The 22,588-nt window shown below is 39.6% G+C and overlaps 2 protein-coding genes across 2 annotated transcripts in view; both read right to left on the bottom strand.

The window, feature by feature from the left end:
* Window positions 1-22,588, bottom strand: part of LOC134570823 (carboxypeptidase O-like) — a 467,541-nt gene that overhangs the window by 308,666 nt on the left and 136,287 nt on the right. The gene's annotated exons all lie outside the window — the stretch shown is intronic.
* The window catches only part of LOC134571266 (carboxypeptidase O-like), a 54,989-nt gene that overhangs the window by 6,368 nt on the left and 26,033 nt on the right, over window positions 1-22,588 (bottom strand). The window contains exons 6-10 of the mRNA XM_063429437.1: window positions 14,253-14,357; window positions 13,812-13,922; window positions 13,379-13,469; window positions 7,174-7,376; window positions 1,319-1,403 (exon numbers count right to left, since the gene is read on the bottom strand). Of these exons, the coding sequence (XP_063285507.1) occupies window positions 1,319-1,403; window positions 7,174-7,376; window positions 13,379-13,469; window positions 13,812-13,922; window positions 14,253-14,357 (595 nt within the window). The remainder of the gene's footprint in view (window positions 1-1,318; window positions 1,404-7,173; window positions 7,377-13,378; window positions 13,470-13,811; window positions 13,923-14,252; window positions 14,358-22,588) is intronic.

The following is a 22,588-nucleotide window of genomic DNA, read 5'->3' as shown; positions in this document are numbered from 1 at the left end:
CCACTAAACCTCCAGTACTACCACTGACCCACTCAATACAACCCCTGACCCCCACACTACAGGTCCTAACCACCCCACTACAGGTCCTAATCACCACACTGCTGCTCCTTACGGCCACTTAAGCCCCTAGCCCCCCTCATTACAGCGCCTAAACTCCCCACCCCCCAGCTATATAGGGTCTGTAATACATGGAAATTTTACGACTTCCCACATACATTTTCCACACATCACACATTGCCAAACGTAACACTCACAGTGGCCGAAATGTATCACTCACAGCTACTCACACTGCTACAAATACCACTCACTGCTATACCCACACACATTACACAGCCTTATACATCACGCACAGAAAGCCACAACATACACATAGCTGCAATACTCTCATCCACCTTACACAAGACACACACCCACACCACACATCCATTCAACATTTTAATAAATATTTACTTACCTAACAATGAAAAAATAAAAATAAAAACACAGATAAAGAATATTCTGGTGCACACCCAAATAAAATGGGCTGCATATGCGGCGGCTATACTGCAGTCTGGACAAATGAGCTACCCAGGCAGACCCAACAAAGAGCATAAATACTGTCAAGTCGTCCAGAATGCTGACGATGCAGTCCCTCATGTGATGTAATGACATGGGTGAATCATGTGGGTAGGACATTGTGCTGTCACTACATGGGGGCCGGCAAATAATTTTTTGCCTAGGGCAGCAAAAATCCTTGCACAGGCCCTGTATGTGCTTCAATAAAGTCAATTGAAAAAGACGGATCGTGTTGGGGAATTGGAGAATCAACTGGAGAAAACCCTCGGGTTTGTTTTTATAAAGGAAAAGCTACTTATTGGTTCTCGAAAACTTAATTTTGACAAAGGTGTTATGGTGCCCAGAGTGTTCTTTAAGGCTGACTGAACTACAGAGGAAGACCAAGGTTTCTGGTACTTATATCTCCCCACCTGTTTAAGCTCAAAAAGGAAAATGAAAGGTACTGAAAACTGGCGTCCCAGAGTTCTCAGGAGCCTGTAGGAATTTGGATATTAGCTAAACACAACGTTACCAACTATGTTTGAGAGTTAATAAACTGTAATAAGCCAACAGTATCTGTTTGACACTCTATCTAGAGTCCATAACTGCCCTCAGTCTAATTATTGTTTATTGTGATACTAAATGAACTCAATCAAATAAACCTTATCGTGTTTGTTTTATCACATAGAGATGTTTATAAGCTGAGTATTATAAAGTTGTTTTTTCTATGTTGCATTTATCAATACTGCTAAACATTATTAACCACATGTTTACAAAAGCTTACAGAGTATGTGAGCTGAGGATCCAACTTGATATGTGGTGCCGTGTCTCTGTTGGAGTTTAGCTGCAGCCTTCTCAGCAACAGTGAGCTGTAAAGATAGCAAATAAAATAATATAAATAGTGCAGATTATGGTTTACATCATTATTCAACAATCACAGTGACCTTTGATATGAAATTAAGAAACTTGTAGTTTTTGCAGATGTGCAAGTAATGTGAACTTTTCTAGAATTGTTTTAGTCTATTCTATTTCTATTATTCTATTATATTTTATTCTGTAAACTGTTCCTGCTTAAATGTCAAATTAAAATAAAAGTATTAAGTAAAACATGCCCTGCACAATATGAAATGGTAAAGAAAATGTGGTGTTATGGGGTGAGTGTGCAAGGGTGGATCTTTTTGGAGACTATTACATTGCTCAGTACTTACATTGATGTAAGTGAGTATTGTATTAACCCCTTCAATAACGAAACTGAATATACATTTTTTTTCCATGTTATCTGCAAAATTAAATCTAAAACATAAAGCCTCACTTACCATTATTTATACTCTAGTTACAAGCTTGTAGAGGAACACATTTCTTTGCCAGAAACTACTAGACTAGTTACTAATATAATGCCAGTAAACATACTCAAAATATAATCTCATCCCCTGCTTTCAAACAGTAAAATTAATTCCAATGGGTCATATTATTCTTACAGTCAGGGAGGGGGTGGATTGATGAACTCTACAATTTCAATGTTCACATTAAATTAGCAGCCCAAAGATTGAAAAATATTGATATTGCAGTAATAAATACCATTATCTTGTAAAATATATGATCAAACTGGATTAACTGTATGTGGGCACTATGCTTAAATGCAGACATCTTTTTTTACATTATCTTGCAATTTTTAGTAAGCTGTAATGCTAATAATGTCTTCAGGATCCTTCAAAATAAGCATGAGCAAAGTATTTATCCATTTTTAGTTATCTACCGTATATACTCGAGTATAAGCCGAGTTTTTCAGCCAATTTTTTGGGCTGAAAAACCCCAACTCGGCTTATACTCGAGTCAAGGTCTGTATTATGGCAATTTACATTGCCATAATACAGACTGGGGGAGAGGGGGGCTGGCAGAGCTGTAACTTACCTGTTCTGCAGCTCCTGTCAGCTCTCTCCTCCTCCGCGCCGTCCGTTCAGCACCTCGGTCAGCTCCCAGTGTTAATCTCGCGAGAGCCGCGGCTCTCGCGAGACTTACAGTGTGAGCTGATAGAAGGAGCTGCACGGACGGCGCAGAGGAGGAGAGAGCTGACAGGAGCTGCAGAACAGGTAAGTTACAGCTCTGCAAGCCCCCCTCTTCCCCCCACTGAACTGCCACTGGACCACCAGGGAAGGAGAGCCCCCCTCCCTGCCATGTATCAAGCAGGGAGGGGGGACGAAAAATAAATAAAATAAGAAATAATAATAAAAAATAATAATAAAAAAAATAATAATAATAAAAAGGGGGTATAAGGACCACTGTGGGAGGGGGGGGTATAAGGACCACTATGGGAGGGAGGGGGTGGGATAAGGACCACTATGGGAGGGAGGGGGGGTATAAGGACCGCTATGGGAGGGAGGGGGGGGATAAGGACCACTATGGGAGGGAGGGGGGGGGATAAGGACCACTATGGGAGGGGGGGATAAGGACCACTATGGAAGGGAGGGGGGGATAAGGACCACTATCGGAGGGAGGGGGGTGGGATAAGGACCACTATGGGAGGGAGGGGGGGAGAAAAGGAACACTATGGGAGGGAGGGGGGGATAAGGACCACTATGGGAGGGAGGGGGGATAAGGACCACTATGGGAGGGAGGGGGGATAAGGACCACTATGGGAGGGAGGGGGGGGGATAAGGACCGCTATGGGAGGGAGGGGGGGATAAGGACCACTATGGGAGGGAGGGGGGGGGATAAGGACCACTATGGGAGGGAGGGGGGGGGGATAAGGACCACTATGGAAGGGAGGGGGGGATAAGGACCACTATCGGAGGAAGGGGGGTGGGATAAGGACCACTATGGGAGGGAGGGGGGGAGAAAAGGAACACTATGGGAGGGAGGGGGGGATAAGGACCACTATGGGAGGGAGGGAGGGGGATAAGGACCACTATGGGAGGGAGGGGGATAAGGACCACTATGGGAGGGAGGGGGGATAAGGACCACTAGGGGAGGGAGGGGGGGATAAGGACCACTAGGGGAGGGGAGGGGGAAGTAAGGACCACTAGGGGAGGGGAGGGTAAGGACCACTAGGGGAGGGGTGAGTCAGGACCACTGGGGGAGGGGGGTGAAGGAACACGGGGGTGGGGAGGTAAGGACCACTGAGGGAGGAGGAGGGGAGGTCAGGACATATGGGGGGGGGCAAATATCCTTGCACCGGCCCTGCACACACTGCATTCATACACTGCATTCATACACACACTGCATTCATACACACACTGCACTCATACACACACACACTGCACTCATACACACACACACTGCACTCATACACACACACTGCATTCATACACACACACACTGCATTCATACACACACACACTGCACTCATACACACGCTGCACTCATACACACGCTGCACTCATACACACACACGCTGCACTCATACACACACTGCACTCATACACACGCTGCACTCATACACACACACGCTGCACTCATACGCACACACTGCATTCATTATACACACACTGTAAATAAATATTCAATTACGGTAATATATTTTTTTTAGGATCTAATTTTATTTAGAAATTTACCAGTAGCTGCTGCATTTCCCACCCTAGTCTTATACTCGAGTTTATATTCGGGTCGGCTTATACTCGAGTATATACGGTATTTTTGTCACATGTTATGGGAACAGGAGAGCACTATACAGCTTATTGAATTTGTTCTGGTGAGTAGAATCATTACCTTAGGCTTTTTGCTGTAAACACCAACTTTTCAGAAAAAAGCAGTGTTTACATTACAGCCTAGAGATAACTTCACTGGCCACTTCTCAGATGGCTGTTAGATATCCTTCCTGGCTCATGGCTGCCTAAAATGCATCCAAACATTCAGTGTCTCCACTCTCTGCACACAGACACTGAACTTTCCTCATAGAGATGCATTGGTTCAATTCATCTCTATGAGGAGGTGCCGATTGGCCAGGGCTGTGTTTAAATTGTTCTGGCTCTGGCCCTGATCTGCCTCTTTGTCAGTCTCAGCCAATCCTAAGGGGAAGCATTGTGATTGGATCAGGCTACCACTTCTGCTGATGTCAGCAGGCAGGTCTAAAGGAAACAGGGACAAAGCAAGCAGATCCAGACTTGAATATAGTAAGATTTTACTATATTTAGGGAGGTATGAGGGGGCCAGGGTGGATAAATGGTGGTTTTAACACTATAGGGACAGGAATACATGTTTGTGCTCATGAGCCTATAGTACACCTTTAATATTAATATTTCAGACCCTGAAATATTAATATTTTGAGTGTAATATTGGAAGATAAATTGCCCTCACTGCATACTGTCTAAGGCTTTTCATTTTCCACATATTTTATAAAGGATGAACGAATAAGTTAAACATGTAAATTGTGCAAATTTTAATTCAGTGTTATCCACTAAAGTGAAAATTCAAAGTGAGTTTGAAATGAATTTGAAATGAAAGGTAAGATATTGTAAACATTCTCTAAGTCAGCTATGTTTCCAGTTCAGCTACTTTGACCTTAAATTTTAAATTCACTTCAAGTTCACTTTGAAATCTCACTTTAGTGAATATCTCTGCTAATTCTAATGTTTAAGTTTGTCTGCAAACCAATCTATAAACAAAGTTGTTGCATTATGATATGTTTAAAGGCTAGCTAAAAATAAATGTTATGCTAATACCTTTTCAGTCAAAAACAGTGCATGGTAGTGAAGAGGTTAATAACAAGTCCAGATTATCTTATTTACACAGAATGTTTCTAAACACATTTATTATTGTTAAAAGACATAGTGATAGGAATGTTATTGCTATAAAACACTGATATTCCACCAAGCGCAATAAAACTGCAGAGCTCCAAAAGTAGGCACATTAGAATTACATATTTAATGGACACTATAGTCACCAGAACAACTACAGCTTACTGTAGTTGTTCTGGTATCTATATTCAGTCCCTGTATGCTTTTTGCTGTAAACACGTTATTTTCAGAGAAAGGGTAGTGATTATATTGCTGCCTAGGGACACCTCCATAGTCACTCCTTTGATGGCAACTGGGGGTGCTTCTTGGGTCAGTACTGCACAGTGTGCAGCACTGATGTTCAATGTCTCCACGCTCTTGATGGAGACACTGAACTTTCCCCATAGATATGCATTGATTCAATGCATCTCTATGAGGACATGTTGATTGACCAGCAGAGCGTTTGGCCCCACCTCCGGTCCACCTCATTGGCAGTCTTAGTCAATACAATGCTTTCCTATGGAAAATCATTGTGATTGGATGAAATCATCAGTTCTGATGATGTCAGCCAAGGAGGCAGAGCCAAATGCTGGTGGTGGAAATAAGTTGAGTTTTTACCCTATTTAAGGGAGGTGGGGAGGGCAAGGGGCTAAATAGTGTTCCTTTCTATCCAAAATCAGGATAGTCCCTCCTTTAATCTATATGGAAATACATTTGTGAAGTAAATGACTTCACTTAACAGCCATACTTAATATTTAACTTCTTAGTAAGTGGGATTTTTCCAGAATTCACTGCATTTGTGACTTGAGCTGTTCTGGCGTTATTGCTATGTGTTTGTTCCACCATACTTTCATACTTGGTTGTTAAGTGCACCCATACATTTTGGGTATGTCTGAATAAAAATTATATAATAATTAATACACAGCCAGTACAGCTATAGAAAAGAAACCACAATATATGTATTTCTTAGTTTTGATTAGGTATACACCTCACATAGTGAATATATTGCAAATATGTAGTAAAAAGATTTTTTTTAATAAAAACATTTGCTACGTTTTATACAGGGACTGTAAGTTTGATAATGTTCACTGAATCTAGAAATAGTATACAAAAGTATAATTTCTATATTTTATCATTTTATCACTACCCTCTGACAAAGCAAACATTGTGCTCCACTACTCTAAAGAAGAAATATTTATATTCTGCTGCTTTCCCCATGATAACCCCCATATAGGCATTTTCAGGTTTTGAGTGTCTAATTAAGAGATGACAATTTCAGCGCATTTTCACTGGACAAAGGGAATATGCTAGTGGGTGAGGGATAAAGCAAGACACAAACCTGGGTTAGCAGAAAAGAAAAGAAACATAAAAGGGTTCATTAACCCCTTAAGGACACAACTTCTGGAATAAAAGGGAACCATGACAGAATATTTCCATCATGTGTCCTTAAGGGGTTAAGGTAGAGCAAGGAGAGTCGCAAATGTGGTATTAAAACAGGAAGAGACACAAAATGGGCTGAGGGGGGTAATGTGAGACTTAAAAGAGTATAAGTGTGCAAGTAGAGACGTAAAAGTAAGAAAGTGAGTAAGGAGATACAGAAAAAGGGATGAATGGGTACAAAACGACACAAAAGGGGGTCAGGTGGTGCAGTGAGACACAAGCTGTGAAGAAACATTTTTTATGTTTTTATTCATGGAGTGCCAAAAGGCAATTCAATCCTGGTAAATACCCTAGGTACACTTATCTACAGCACTGGTTGAGAAAGATGTAATCAGTTTTTTTTATTTTTCATTATTGTAGAATAAATCTGATCAGATAATGGGTCTATTCATACTCCACACATTATTTATAACATATCAGATCTAATACTTCACAAAATTACCTCCAGTAATGATTTGGCTACTTTCAATAAATAAAATAACCTTACCATTTCATCATGGTTTTTGGATGGGTCTTTGGTATAACCATATGGAAGTAGAATTAATTGGCTGTACGAGTGAATGGTCAGGAAGCACAAGATCTCAGATTTGAGGCTTCCCACAAGGTCTGCTACGGCAGCTGACTCTGGTTCTGAATTAGGTCCAGTTCCACAGTATGTCAGGGTGCTACAGTTCTCAGATGCCCCGATGGCTGAATGACATCAAACAAATTAAACAGAATCATGGACATACAACATATTAAAGAGTAAGCTAAACAATAATATGCTTTTAAATGAAAAAGTCTAATGAGACACATATGCACCATGCAATTGTAAATATTGTCGGACTGAAGAAATAACTAGTCTCCTGGCCCTAATGGGATAGTAAAGCCAACCAAATGGTCCTGAACATGTCAGTAGATGAATGGTTTCACTGCCATCTAGCAGATTAATCTGAATATTGCTAATTAATTAGTTAATTTACATGGAGGAATAGAATACAAAAACTCCTCCTTTTCAAATCCAACCTGCATTCTCACTATCTGTTACTGTCTCCAGTCCTAGGTTAAATTGTAATCAGTGACCAGAAAGGCACAGATAAGAAGAAACTAATTGGAGTCCCATGTGTGCTATAAAACACACACTTCCAGGAGAGATAAAAGTAAACTTTGGAACGTGTCATAAACTTACATATATGCTTGGACTTCACAATAGAAAGTTGTCACTTTTCTGGTTTTGTAATGTAATGTTATTCCCTTATTTCATATGTCTATGATTCCTAGCTTTTCTTTTCTACATTTATTATTCTACTAAAATAGCAGCGGCAAACTATATATCAATTTTATTCATTTGGTATAAACAGTATGCTCAAAAACATATCTAGATTTTAATAAGAAAAACAAACCTTTGATTCCTACCAAATCAGTACAAACTATGGCATAAAAAGCTCTTCTAAATAGTCACACTGGCCCCATAATATAACAATATAAATTACATTTAAAATTAAGACTCAGAGAACATATATACAATATAAAAATATATTTTTTTTAAATCACACTTTATCCAAGCACTTTTAAGAATGCCATGACAGTAATCCCAATACCTTAAAATATTGTGGCATCCAATTAATTCAATTACATTGGAGAGGGGGTGACCTAACTAAAATATAATCTATGCAAGAGACATTCTGGATTTTTAATCTCAAAACTCTTGTCCTGTTCGTCTTAATGCCTAGAATTAAGTAACATTTATGAGTTATTTTAGGCACATTGCACTAAATTACTACTGTGACAGCCCCTTATAGATTCTAAAGATTTTACATATTTTACTATACCATAATTTTTACACTTTTTATTCCCTTTTTTATTCTGTCTTTTTCAGAACATAATATTTTTTTAAGACCTTTTTAATGAACAAAATCTACCTTTAGAAGCACTGATCAAAATAAAATATTAAATGCACATTTGTGTATACAAAAACCTTGTGTATAAAATATATATATGTTAATTAATTTGCAACACCACAATATTTTAACTATGTTTTTAATTTTGTCATCTCTGTATAAAATATATTAATTGAATGCGTATTCCTCATAAAGTTTAAAATTGATATGATTATCAAATTGGGTACTTAAAACTACTAGAGAACAAACAATATCATGTTTATTATTACAAGGACATTGCACCAAAACTTTATAAACTTAAACAGTTTTAGAAAATATCAAATGTGCAACACTGAAGTAAAGCACATGAAAGTTCTGCCCCAGCAGAAAACAAACTACACCTTTAACCCCTTAAGACCGCAGCCAAATGTAGAAGTTGTGATCAATACAAAACGCAAACAAAACCTGGCATTTGTGCTATATGTCTGTCCAACTGTAATTCACCTCTTTCATATTAAATGCACCCACACTTATTATATATCATATATATCATCAGGGGAAACAGGGCTTTCATTTAACATCAAATATTTAGGTATGGAACATAATTTAATATGAATAAAATGTAAACAAAAAATGGGAGAAAATCCGTTTTTTTTTTCATTTTCTTAGTTCTACGTGACATTTTAACTGTGAATGTCAAAATACTGTTTGCTTTTACTGCAATAAAATACAGCGGTATCTCACGTGTAAAACAGTACCCCTATGTACAGGTTTTATGGTGTTTTGTGAAGTAACAGGGTTAAATATAGCATGTTACATTTTTCATTTTTGTCAAATTAAAATTCGCCAGATTGGTTACTTTGCCTTTGAGACCACATGATAGCCCAGGAATAAGAATTACCCCCATGATGGCATACCATTTGCAAAAGTAGACAACCCAAGGTATTGCAAATAGGGTAAGTCCAGTCTTTTTTAGTAGCCACTTGGTCACAAACACTGGCCAAAGTTAGTGTTAATATTTGAAAGTGCAAAAAACGAATTTGAACGCCAATTTTGGCCAGTGTTTGTGACTAAGTGGCTACTAAAAAAGACTGAACATACCCCATTTGCAATACCCTGGGTTGTCTACTATTGCAAATGGTATGCCATTATGGGGGTAATTTTCATTCCTGGGCTACCGTAGGGTCTCAAAGGCAACATAACCAACCTGGCGAATTTTAATGTGAAAAAACTAAAACGCAAGCCTTATATTTGACTTTGTAACTTTTGAAAACACCATAAAACCTGTACATGAGGGGTACTGTTATACTCGGGAGACTTCGCTGAACACAAATATTAAAGTAAAACGTGTCACAACAATTATATCATCAGTGTCATCAGAATTATTATATCATCAGAATTATTATATATATATATATATGTGTGTGTATATATATATATATATATATATATATGTGGCCAAAGATGAAGTAGGAGCACTCAAAAGGACTTTTTCCGTGGTTTTAATGTGGTAAAGAAGTTTACAACAAAATGTAACGCATCAAATCAATCGACGTTTCGACCCCTAAGGGTCTTTTTCAAGATCTATATTATATATATTATTTGATCTTGAAAAAGACCCTTAGGGGTCGAAACGTCGATTGATTTGATGCGTTACACTTTGATGTAAACCTTTTTACCACATAAAAATCACGAAAAAGTCCTTTTGAGTGCTCCTACTTCATCTTTGGCCACATATATATATATATATATATATATATATATACACACACATATATATATATATATATATAATAATTCTGATGACACTGATGATATAATTGTCTTTGGCTGCATATTTCAGACGCTGGTAGCACCGAAGGCAAGAAAACTTTTAGTTCTTTAAGGGAGAGTGCCTGAATCATCTTTATTTATATATATATGTGTATATATATGTATATTTTTTTTAATAATTTTTATTTATATATAGGTATATATATAGTGATATATACGTATATTCTTATGTATATAGATATATATATATATATATATATATATTATTTTGTTCTACATATATTTTGATCTCAATATATATATTAATTTTAAAATACAGTTAGAACAAAATTACACATGTATATATATTTTTATTTATTTATTTTTTATTATTTATTTAATTTTATTTTTTAACGTATTTACATTACAGGCACTCCCCCTGCTGGCAATGCCTTGGACGGCTATGCTGTCCATGTGATCGCGAGGTCCTCGCAAGGACCTCGGGATCACATGGCCCAGGGAGGCCGAAGAGGACGGAGGGGGACTCCCTTGCTCCCAGGTAAGTCCCCATACTGCAATCGCCGGCGTGGGATTGCCGGCGACCGGGTAAGTACATAAGATCGCAGGGCGTTCTATGCCGCCCTGCAGCTTTTAGAGCCATCTAAATAAGGACAGCATAGAACGCCCTGCGGTCTTAAGGGGTTAAGAGATCGACAATTTTCAAATGAAATCCAATGGAAATAAAAGACCATGATGAGCCGTTATCTCTCTATCTTGAAAAAGCCTGCAGAGATCGGGTAAAACGCGTTGAAGTGAATAACGGGCTTACATTGCAACAAAGTTTCAGCGATTCATTTACAGTGTATACTACAGTTGCTAACTTGGTCGAAGGAACTTTCACCGTTGCTAGGATTCTGGCATTATACAGATCCATTTGCACACAAAAGTACCTACCTGGACACAGGATCAAGCATATTTACCATCACCTTCAAAATATATTTTCCAGCGCTGCGGCCTCTGACTGCCATGAAGGAGTGGTAATATATTCCACAGGAATACTTTACTTTCTCAGCATCACTGACTTTGTTGCATTTATTAGTGATTATTGATATTCATAATCATTTGTTTTTACTGTGCTAGTAGCTATTTACTAGCTCTTTTTTTAAGCATAATACATTTTAAACAATTTTTTTAATCATAATTTATTACCTGGGCTCATTTGTTAAATTCCTATACTTGAATGATATCATATACACCACTGGGAGGTGTATATATACCCATCAGCTCTGCACAATATTGTTATTTTGATATTAGAACCCAGCAGAATTCACTGTGGGACTATTAAGCGCTTATACTTTCTTTTCACTATTTGTTTATAAGATTTTAGGAATAAACTTTTATGTTTTTAGCAGCTAATAATCATTTATAGTTTATTATATATAATAAATATAAATATAAATAATTATATATCCCTATCTTTTAGTACTATTTGCGCTTTTGTATTTATATTTTATATAAATCAAATTCCCATTTACATATTTCTTGTATAAAGGAAAAATAATATTTTGCCAGTAGTTATGACTGAATGAGCTGTACTCTGTAAAATATATACAATCTAGGCAAACATTTATTTACATCTATCTGTGCTATCTGTACTATCTGTACTATCTAAAAGTATACAGTAGATATGACAAAGAAAATAACGCTCAGAGATAAGCTATATTTGTGTTCATTCCATATAAAATAGTGAAAGGTATACACAAGATGGTGAATTTGTCAAAAATTCAAGTGAATTCAGATTTTTCTGGAATGTTTTCCATTCAGCTATGTTGACCTAAATTTCAAAATGTATTTGAATTCACTTTGAAATCCTGACCAATAACCCTGATCAAACTACATTGTAAGACAATTACATCCAGCAAACTAAGTAGCCATAAATGTGATAAAATATTCAGATAAATGGCTCATAGACAGAAATGAAAATTACCACTTGGAAAGCTTTTAAAAATAGTTTTATCATGCACATGTTTTGGCTTGATACAGAACGTATTCAGAGCTATTGAAGTATTTATAGCATACAATTATACCGCAGAGCACCCCAGGTTTCTCCATTAACCTCCTCATTCCATAGTCCACAAGATGTGGTAACTCAAAGAGACCCTACTACCTATTATGATAAATGATGGCACAGTCCCTCCATTCAGTGTTAAACCATTTTTTAACAGTCTAACACTGAATGAGGGACCCTTGTGGCTCACCGGCCATCCCCCACTAGGGAGTATGGCTAATTCAGAGACTGCACAATTCCTTCTAGCCATACAAATTCATACCATCAATGGGTAGGCTGAGAGTGGTCAGCTGATATTTTTAGCCAATCACAGCACCCATTGCTGCTCAGGCTAAAGCTTTCTCATTAGTCCTTGCAGTGAAAAGGGGAGGGCTCATTGGAACTCTCGTTTTGGATTAAACCACTAAAGCCAGACTAACACTGAACAGAAGGACAGTGCCAGCGGATTCCAGAAACTATATCCACTTCAATGAGAGGAAGGGATTATAGTACCTACAGTGTCCCTTTAATTTCACAAGCCATACCACACAAAATATTTGACTTGGCCAGTCGCCCAGCTGTGCATCAATCCCTACTCTCTAGTCTAGGATTCGTCAAGCAGAGCAAAGTTAAGATTGCCCTAGGCAGGATGCCTGATCAGGACACCTTCCCCTCCCCCCCCCTCCCCCACCCCACCTAGATTAGGGCCCCAAACTAAAGCTCAGGTGAGCTTAAACAATAATGGCCATAGAACATTGCCATTTTGGATAGGTTTGTTTTGCAGTCTTATGAATTCTATATCTATAGCTGCGTCCTAAGAGTTGTGGGAGTTTCAGTGAAGGGCTAATTTCTATGTATTTAACACATGGTAAGGAATTTAGATAGTTATAGTTCTTTTCTGTTTGTAAGGTGAAACTAAAAGCAATATCATTCCAAACACGATTCTACGTGACATTTCTTTGATTTCCACAACTACTGATAAATTGTATAATTATGTTTTTAACACCATTAATGTTATTTATTGTATAACTTACAGCACCATTGTGCATCAAAATTACGATTAAGGTCAACTCCATAGCAGGTGCCATTCTTATGTGATGAGCGACTTTTTCTCCAAAGACGATCCTATGCATTTGGTATAGAAGAAATAAAATAGCAATATATTATTTATCTGTCAAACAAATATATGGTTAAAAATGATTCTAATATAACATTTAACTGAACATCATTTGAGAGGGTAATTTTTTTTTCACACCATCAGTTTAAAAATATCCTGCAAAAAATAGCTTGAAACAAGTATTAGAGAGTGCAGGTATCTCAAACTCTGGCAGCGCAGAATTATTTGAATGCAATAGATGGCCAGAGAATCATGGGATTTGTAGTCCAGCAACATCTGGGGTGGGGGGGCTGGTATAATGCAAAGTCACAGCTGTGTGAAAATCAGTTTACAGCTGTTTCTATTCTTACCGTAGTCCATGAATAAATAAATCCATCGATATTAAGGACTGGAACGATATAGAAATCTATATTGCGAAGAGCCTTGTTTAACACGGGATTACTATGTTGATTTTCAAGAATCTAAAAAGAAATTATAAAAATAAAGAGAACATATAATTATATTTCATGATCGTATTAGCTAGTAATTTTTTTTTCTAAAAACACATCTGGTACATACATTTTCAACTAACTCCATTTAGAAAGACTAAATTGAACAACATTCTGTAGACCATCCCCTATAAACCTATCTCAGTACGCCCAAGAATGGTAATTATTTTTCTTCATTTTTAGTAAGAAGTAAAATGACATAAACTTACCATTCAGTTATGGAGGGTCATCAGGTAGCGGTATATATCTGTCATCTTAAATGTACCATTATTTATACGACTTAAACAACGAGATATGTCATACCTCTCTAATAAACCACTGGCAAAATGCCACTGAGATCCATTCCCGAGCATGAATCCCACAGTCCATCCAAATTATTTTCTTCTTCTGGTCAGAGGGCCATCCAATCTGTTAAATTAATTAATTCAAAGAGATATAATATGCAAACTATAAGTTGGGGTAAGTGGACAGTAAACCAATCAAATAATACAATATTAATACATTTTTATTACATACTAGCATAAAATGTATGTTAAATATTACTTGAGAAATATACATTTAAAACATGGATAAAAGTCACTCTTTTCTTTTTCCACAGAGAGTCATAAATAAATAATAAACCCAAATGACCAGACCCCTAAGGCACTTTAGCTTGCTGAAAAGGTTTATGTGTGAGGATTGTGTCCTATTTTCTTCATTTTCCATTTTTCATTCATGTTTTATTTCATTGTTATTTAAGCTAAAGGTCTCATAGAACAGACTCATCTGATCCCTGTAATGTTGTATTAAAATGTTGTTAATGTATCACTTTGAGACAATTGTCTAATTTAAAAGAATTACTGTTTAATGAGGCAGTTGCCTCACTCTGCAGGCTGAAAAAAGCAGGTAAATATATATATTTTTTTGTTTATATACCTTTGTCTCCTTTCCTATACTTTCCACACCCAATTGAGGGTGGCACTGATCTAACCAATCAGTGTCCTATCCCTAGGAATGCTGGAAAAGTGTATTGGGTATTTCTGACAGATTTACACGTGTAGAAGAACTCTTGACCTTGCAACATCTGACAGGGGTAGAAGAGATGGAGTCTGATCAGTGTGATTAATGCAGTGCAGTCTCTGTTGTTGGGTTTCTCTCTCTCTAGCAGCTGCGCAATGATCTGTCATTCGTAGACTGATCTGAAGCTGAGATGGGTGGATAAAAGGGTGGTTGAGGCTGAAGAAACTTCCCTAGCTGAGAGGCATGGCAACAATGCAATCTAACTAAGTTTGTAACATGCATCTAAAAGTTTTACTTTCTATATTTTGGTTTGTATATTTGTTTAAAAGTGTTTGCTTGATGGTTTAAAATGATCATTTTCAAGTGATGCGTGTCCCTTTAAAGGGTTACTCTGGTGCCTTGCCCCGGTAATGGATCAAACCATTTTGAAATGGATTTGCCTCTTAAATTGGTCCTGTGGGTGTGACAAAGCTGGACCTTCTTCCTAAGTGAAATCTAACTTTTGCAGATGTCATTTTGGGATTCAGCTGGATGTTCTCAGCAAATGAATGACATTCTTTGCATGGAAATATGCACATAATTGAGTTTAGCTAGTGATGTCAATGAGGAGTCACACCCCGGGCACCAAAGAAGTCAAACTTTGTACATGCAGTGTTTTTTTTTTTTTTTAAATTTGAGTTTTATTGAAAGATTTTCATTGGGAATGGGATACAGAAAAAAGAAGGGAAGAGGGGAGGGGAAGGGGAACATATGTAAAGGTTCGAAAGAACACATAACAATGTTACACATTAAGTCATAAAGTCACTCATTAAATTACAATGAAGCCGGGTGACTGGAAGCATTCCAAAGTGTATACAGATCAATAAAAAACATTTTTCATCAGTATGTAATATACATAGGTGCTTCCGGCACAATACAGTCTTCTCTGGTATGGTATAATTGTCTTATAGTTCTTTGCGAGGAAATACTTTGTTGCGTAGTATGGTACAACATAAGGGGACAATATAAGAAGACAACCTGGTGCAATGTATTAAGACCTATTGAGCATATCGACCTATCCATCAAATCGGTCCCTGTAAACTAAGTTCCAGATTGGGCATAGTGTAGCATTAGAGTCACTAAGTTGAGTACATTGAAAAGGACATCTAAAGTAGATGCTGTATATGTTTATTGTAGGCCTAGCAAAGCGATCAAGAGGTATAAGGTACCTAGCCGGAATATATTGGAAATTGCTCTGTTTAATCTATTACCCTCTGTACGTTCTCATAACCTAAATGATTCACGACTGTGTTAAAAGCCCTTCTCCTTCTGTATTATATAGGCATTGGAATTCCATTGGTGCCAATTATATTGGGTTGTAGATAATTGTGTAGCCGAGTGCGCTGACATTAGTTCATACTTTAAAAACTGCCTTGTTTTATGGTACAGTAAGCTAGGGTGTGGGCATGTGGTCTGTTTCCAATTAGCAGCAATAAGACTACGCGTAGCTAGGATTAATATGCTTAATAATTGTTTATCTGTGCGTAACAAATTATCCGGTGTCATTAAAAATATACCAATTCGTGATGTCAAAGTTAAGGACTGAAAGCCCACCTTGTTCCATAAATTTTGAGCCTCCTCCCATAAAGGTGCAATAAGGGGGCAATCCCACCATATATGGGTCATGGTACCCTTGGACTGGAGACATCTCCAACAGCTATCAGGGACGTTAGGGTAAATTTGGTGTAATCTGTCCGGCGTGAGATACCGATAAATGAGTTTTTTTATGAGATTCTATATGAGAGTAACAGGAGGTAACCCCTTTTAATGCCAGGAGCGATTTAAGCCAGTGATCATCTGTAAAATTCTGAGGATTTTCTTTGTGCCATTGGGATTTATAAGCAACCTTCGGTTCAGGGGATTGCTCGTTCAACGTAAGGTAGCTTAAAGACAAAGTTTTGGTCTTTATTGGGGATTTATGGCATCTATCATACAGTTTGAGTAGGTTCTTGCTTGGCCCTGGAGCCAAATCTATTAGTGTGATAACTCTATTAGCTATGACGTCCTTCAATTGAAGGTAAGGGAATATGAATGAGTGAGGTAATTCATAGAGAGCTTGGAGTTCTGGAAAAGGTAAGATCTCATCGTTGCTACAAATATCTACAATCCGGGGGTTACCCATCTTCTTCCATTTGTGTACAGATAGCCAAGGAGAAACCGCGGCTAGTGCTTTTAATGGCGCCCACGGCAAAAACTTATGGTCAGGTATGTGTTTATAATGCAAATTATCCCACGCTTGGATCGAAAATTTAGAGAGTGGCAGTAATGTATGAGTATGTTTCCTCAAATGTTTAGGCGTCCACATAATTTCTATTGGGGACCCCATTGGGCTATAGTTGTTTTCTATATCCACCCATTGTAATGTGGACTTAGCGGCATGAAGCTTGACTGCTGTTTCCAACAGTGCTGCTTTCTGGTATTGCATTATGTTAGGGGCACCCAGTCCTCCTTTCGAAGTCGGGATTTGGAGAAGACTGTAAGACAGACGAGGTCTTTTACCCCCCCCATATATATGTGGATATGATCCTTTGAATTTGTTTGCCTAGTGTCGGGGAAATCGGGATTGGTATCATCCGAAACATATACAGTAATTTGGGAAGCAGTACCATTTTAATTGTGTTTATCCTCCCAAACCAAGACAGCATCACGTCTTTCCACTTATATATCGTTTGAGTGCACATTCGTGGTAGTGTCGAGAAGTTATGTTTAATGATGTCCCTCAAGGTGGTTGATATCTTTATACCTAGGTACGTGATATGTGCCTGCCTCCAATCGAAGGAAAATCTGTCCTTCAGTGTTCGGACAGTGGTTTGTGGAAGTCTCATTGGTAAGGCCTGTGTCTTCGTTTGATTTAACTTATAATAAGAAATGGCGCTATAGTCTTGTAGTGTACTCATAAGATGAGGTAGGGAATGGGTCGGGTTTGACATGGTAATGAGAACGTCATCTGCAAACATAGAGAGTTTGCATTCCGAGTTGGAAATGGTTATCCCAGTTATGTCATTGTTCTTCCGTATCTTATCTGCTAAGGGTTCCAAGGATAAAACAAATAAAAGGGGCGATAACGGACAGCCTTGGCGCGTGCCATTTGTTATCAAAAAGGGTTGTGATAGAAAACCCGCATTAGCTACCTTGGCTGATGGTTTGCCATAGAGGGCCAAAACCCCTTTAATAAATGGGTCAGGGAAGCCGAATTTTATCAGAACTTGTTCCATGTATAGCCAATTCAACCTGTCGAAGGCCTTCTCCGCGTCCAGCGCCAAGAGAAGGCCTTCCATGTGAGATGATTCCATATGGGCTATTATATTAAGAATTGTCCTCGTATTGTCTGATCCTTGTCTGGATGTCACGAACCCTGTGTCAGGGTACCTGTGGTCTCTACCTCCAAAAGAGGTAGAGACTTAGCTGTTCCACCATCCAGACGGTCTGATGACTCCCTTCCCCGCGGTCTATCCGGTCATGCAAGGCCGGCCGCGAGGGAGTGACTGCCTTTTACACCATCTAGGCAGGAAGTCATCATCAGGACACTCCCCCGGATCGACCTGTCAGTCAATTGCTGCAGGACCAATCAGGACGTCTCGGAGGTGTGGTTACTGCTCTGAACAGGGTATTTAACAGAGCTTCTTTCATTAGCTCATTGCCCTGTCGTGGTTCTAGCTTGTTCTAGTCACTCAGTGCTTGTGTATTCTATTATCCCTTTTGGTTTTGACCCGGCTTGTTTACCTTACTCTGCTTATCTCTGTTACCCTTGATTCGGCTTGTCTCTCGCTTACCTGTCTTCTGTTACCCTCGACCTCGGCTTGTCTTTGACCATTCTATACTGTACTACTTACGTTAGTCCGGCCATTCTAAGGTCCGGTATACGTATCTGGCTACTGTTTGTACTCTGCGTGTTGGATCCCTGTCCCGATCCTGACATTACGACAGGGCCAATGGATCCTGCAAGTACAAACAGTCAGCTGGCTTCTCCTGATCCTAGGTTTGAAGCCATGGATCACAGAATGGATCAGATGGCGCTTGCGCTACAGGCTCTATTATCTCATGCCAATAACCCACCAGAGGAGATACGTAATACCCCTGTTTCTCCTGTCAGTTTAGGTCTAGAGGTAGCCACAGTGGGTGCTTCTTCTCGCATTACCCCCCCAGTACGCTATGGTGGGGCTCCTGAGAAGTGTCGTGGCTTTTTAAACCAAATTAGTATCCACTTTGAATTGCAACCCCGCTCTTATCCTACAGATAGGGCAAAGGTAGGATTTATTATCACCCTACTTATTGAGAAAGCTCTGAGATGGGCCAACCCACTATGGGAGAACGATAACCCATTAGTGTATAACTATAACGCATTTGTAGCTGCTTTTAGAAGAACATTTGATCCTCCAGGTAGAAAGGTTAATGCAGCCAGATTACTGTTGCGCCTGAGACAGGAGAACCGAACACTGGTGGATTATGCACTAGAGTTCAGGTCTCTGGCGTCAGAAGTCAAGTGGAATGAGCAGGCGTATATGGATGTATTTTTGAATGGCCTATCTGAAGTAATCCTTGATGAGGTTGCTACCAGAGAACTCCCTGAGAGTTTAGAAGATTTAATTTCGTTCATCTCTCGTATAGATGAACGTTTAAGAGAGAGACAGAACACTCGAGAGAGGAACCGGAGACCTTCTTTTAGGTTAGCCCCTGCTTTTCCAAGTCCTGACTCCACGGTATCTTTGCTTCCTGAACCTATGCAGATAGGTTATACCCGCCTCTCTGAGGAGGAAAGACAGTACAGGAGAAGAGAGGGTTTGTGTATGTATTGTGGAGCCAAGGGTCATTTACTCTCGAACTGTCCTAACCGTCCGGGAAACGCTCGCACCTAAGTCTCTCTAGAGGACAAGCCTTGGGTGTTTCTATTTTGTCCTCTACTCCTAATTATAAAGATCACAGGCTTCTGCTACCAGTTTCCTTAACTTGGGAGAAGGAAGTAGTAAGGGCTATGGCATTGATAGATTCCGGTGCTGCTGAGAATTTTATCGACCAAGCCTTTGCTATTAAGAACAATTTCCCATCCCAGCTAAGGGAGACACCCTTGGCCGTTGAGGCCATAGATGGTAGACCACTACTAGACCCTGTTATCTTTCGTGAAACCATACCCATTAGTTTAAATGTTGGTATCCTACACGTGGAGAATTTATCTCTTTTGCTCATTTCATCCCCTTCCGTTCCCATAGTTCTGGGGTACCCATGGTTGAAGAAACATAACCCTATTATCGATTGGGAGTTAGGGGAGATACTCTCGTGGGGCCAGGGTTGCCAGGATAGGTGTTTATGCAAGGTTTCTCCATTAGCTAATGTTAACATACCTGAGACTCCTATTCAGTCCACAGAAAGACAGATACCAGACCTTTACCTAGACTTAAAGGCAGTATTTGACAAGAAGAATGCCGATTCTTTGCCGCCACACAGGCCATTTGATTGTAAAATTAAGCTTCTACCTGGGACTATGCCTCCGAGGGGCCATGTATATCCTTTGTCTGTTCAGGAAAACTTGGTTCTAGAGGAGTATATTCAGGAGAATTTAGAAAAGGGATTCATTAGGAGGTCTTCTTCCCCGGCCGGGGCTGGGTTCTTTTTCGTTAAGAAAAAGGATGGCACGCTGAGACCTTGTATCGATTACCGAGGCTTGAATAAAATAACTGTCAGAAATGCCTATCCTATTCCACTTATTACCGAGTTATTTGATCGTCTTAAGGGCTCCAAAATCTTCACCAAGTTAGATCTCAGAGGGGCATATAATTTGGTGAGAGTCCAGCAGGGACACGAGTGGATGACGGCGTTCAATACTCGGTACGGTCACTATGAATACACAGTTATGCCGTTTGGACTTTGCAATGCTCCTGCAGTATTTCAGGATCTGATTAATGAGGTACTTAGGGAATTTCAACATGATTGTGTCATTGTCTACCTAGACGACATACTGATACACTCTAGGGAGATTGAAACTCACCATAGACAGGTCAGAGCGGTATTACAGAAACTTCTGCAACATGGTCTATACTGTAAATTGGAAAAATGCAGCTTTGATCAGTCTCAGATAGATTTTCTTGGTTACGTGATTTCTGGGGAAGGTTTTAAGATGGACCCTGACAAACTCCAGTCTATTTTAGATTGGCCATTACCTAAGGGACTCAAGGCTATTGTTGCGGTCACCGGCCCGCCGAGCCTCACGGTCGTGCCTGACCGGCACGACCGCTCCGACTACACGAGCTTACCTGCTCGTCGGCGAGCCGGGAACCGCGCGTGTAGTTCTTCCGGGCATCACGCCCGAATCCAATATGGCGCCGACCACGTGGTCGCGTCTATGGATAGCCCCGCCCCCGAGAATTATACTAACGTGTGCGTGACGTCACGACGTCAACGCACACGTACGTTCTGGGGTCAATCATAGCTTAGAGAGGGGTATTTAAACCCCTAATTCACCCTAGTACTTTGCCATGTCGTGGTTTCAGTTTCCTGGTTTCCTGAAAGTGCTAGTTTCGTGTTTCTGATTTCCTGGTATCCTGATCCTTGGCGTTTCCCTGGTTATTCTGATCTCTGGTTTCCCTGACTTGGCTTGTCTTATCGGTATTGAGTATTTTCTGGCTTCCTTGACCTCGGCTTTCCCTTTGACCATTCTCTGTCTCTAGCGTATTAGTCCGGCCATTCTAAGGTCCGGTTTACGCTCTGTCCTGTTATTTTTCCTTTTCTGACTTATGTATATGTTTACATAGATTCTGCGTGCTGGACCACATTACTAGTCGTGACATTACGACATGGCCATGGATCCTGCAGAACTATGCAAACATATGATCGCCTGTGAAAATAGGGTGGAGGATATGGACCACAGGTTAGACCAATTTGCTCAGGCATTTCAGACCTTGCTCCAGAGGACTGCCTATTTAGAGGTCCCTCCTGTACCACCTGTGGTTCCGCCACCTGTAGTGGTTCCCGTACCACATAAACCACCGTCCATAACTTTGTCACCGCCCCCTCGTTATGGAGGTGATTCTAAGGAATTTAGAGGTTTTTTAAACCAAATAGAATACCACTTTGAGGCCTCCCCAGGTTCATTCCCAACAGATAGATCTAAAATAGGCTATCTGATGAACCAATTAACTGGAAAAGCCTTGACTTGGGCTAACCCCTTATGGGAAAGTGGTGACGCAATAGCCCGTGATTACAGTACCTTTCTTACGGCCTTTAAGGCTACATTTGAACCTAAAGGCAGGGAGAAGAACGCTGCCAAAGCCCTTATGAGAATCAGGCAAGGCAATCGTTCTGTAGCCGATTATGCAATAGAGTTCAGGACATTAGCGTCTGAGGTTGATTGGACCAATAGCGGTCTGGTGGCTGCTTTCTCTGAAGGTTTAGCTGAGAATATACAAGATGAAACTGCAGCTAGAGACCTTCCGGTTAGTCTTAATGAGTTTATTGCCTACATGATAAACATTGATAACCGGCTCAGAGAGAGAGAGAAAAACAAACAACGTAACAGACGTTCTAATTTGTCCATAGCTCCTCGTTTCTCTAACCCAGTGGTGAGTAGCCAAACGCCTCTTCCAGAACCTGAACCCATGCAATTGGGT

This window comes from Pelobates fuscus, chromosome 8, assembly GCF_036172605.1.
Source record: "Pelobates fuscus isolate aPelFus1 chromosome 8, aPelFus1.pri, whole genome shotgun sequence".
Taxonomy (NCBI): domain Eukaryota; kingdom Metazoa; phylum Chordata; class Amphibia; order Anura; family Pelobatidae; genus Pelobates; species Pelobates fuscus.
Note: the sequence above shows the minus strand (reverse complement) of the source record. Positions and strands in the feature narration are given on the sequence as shown.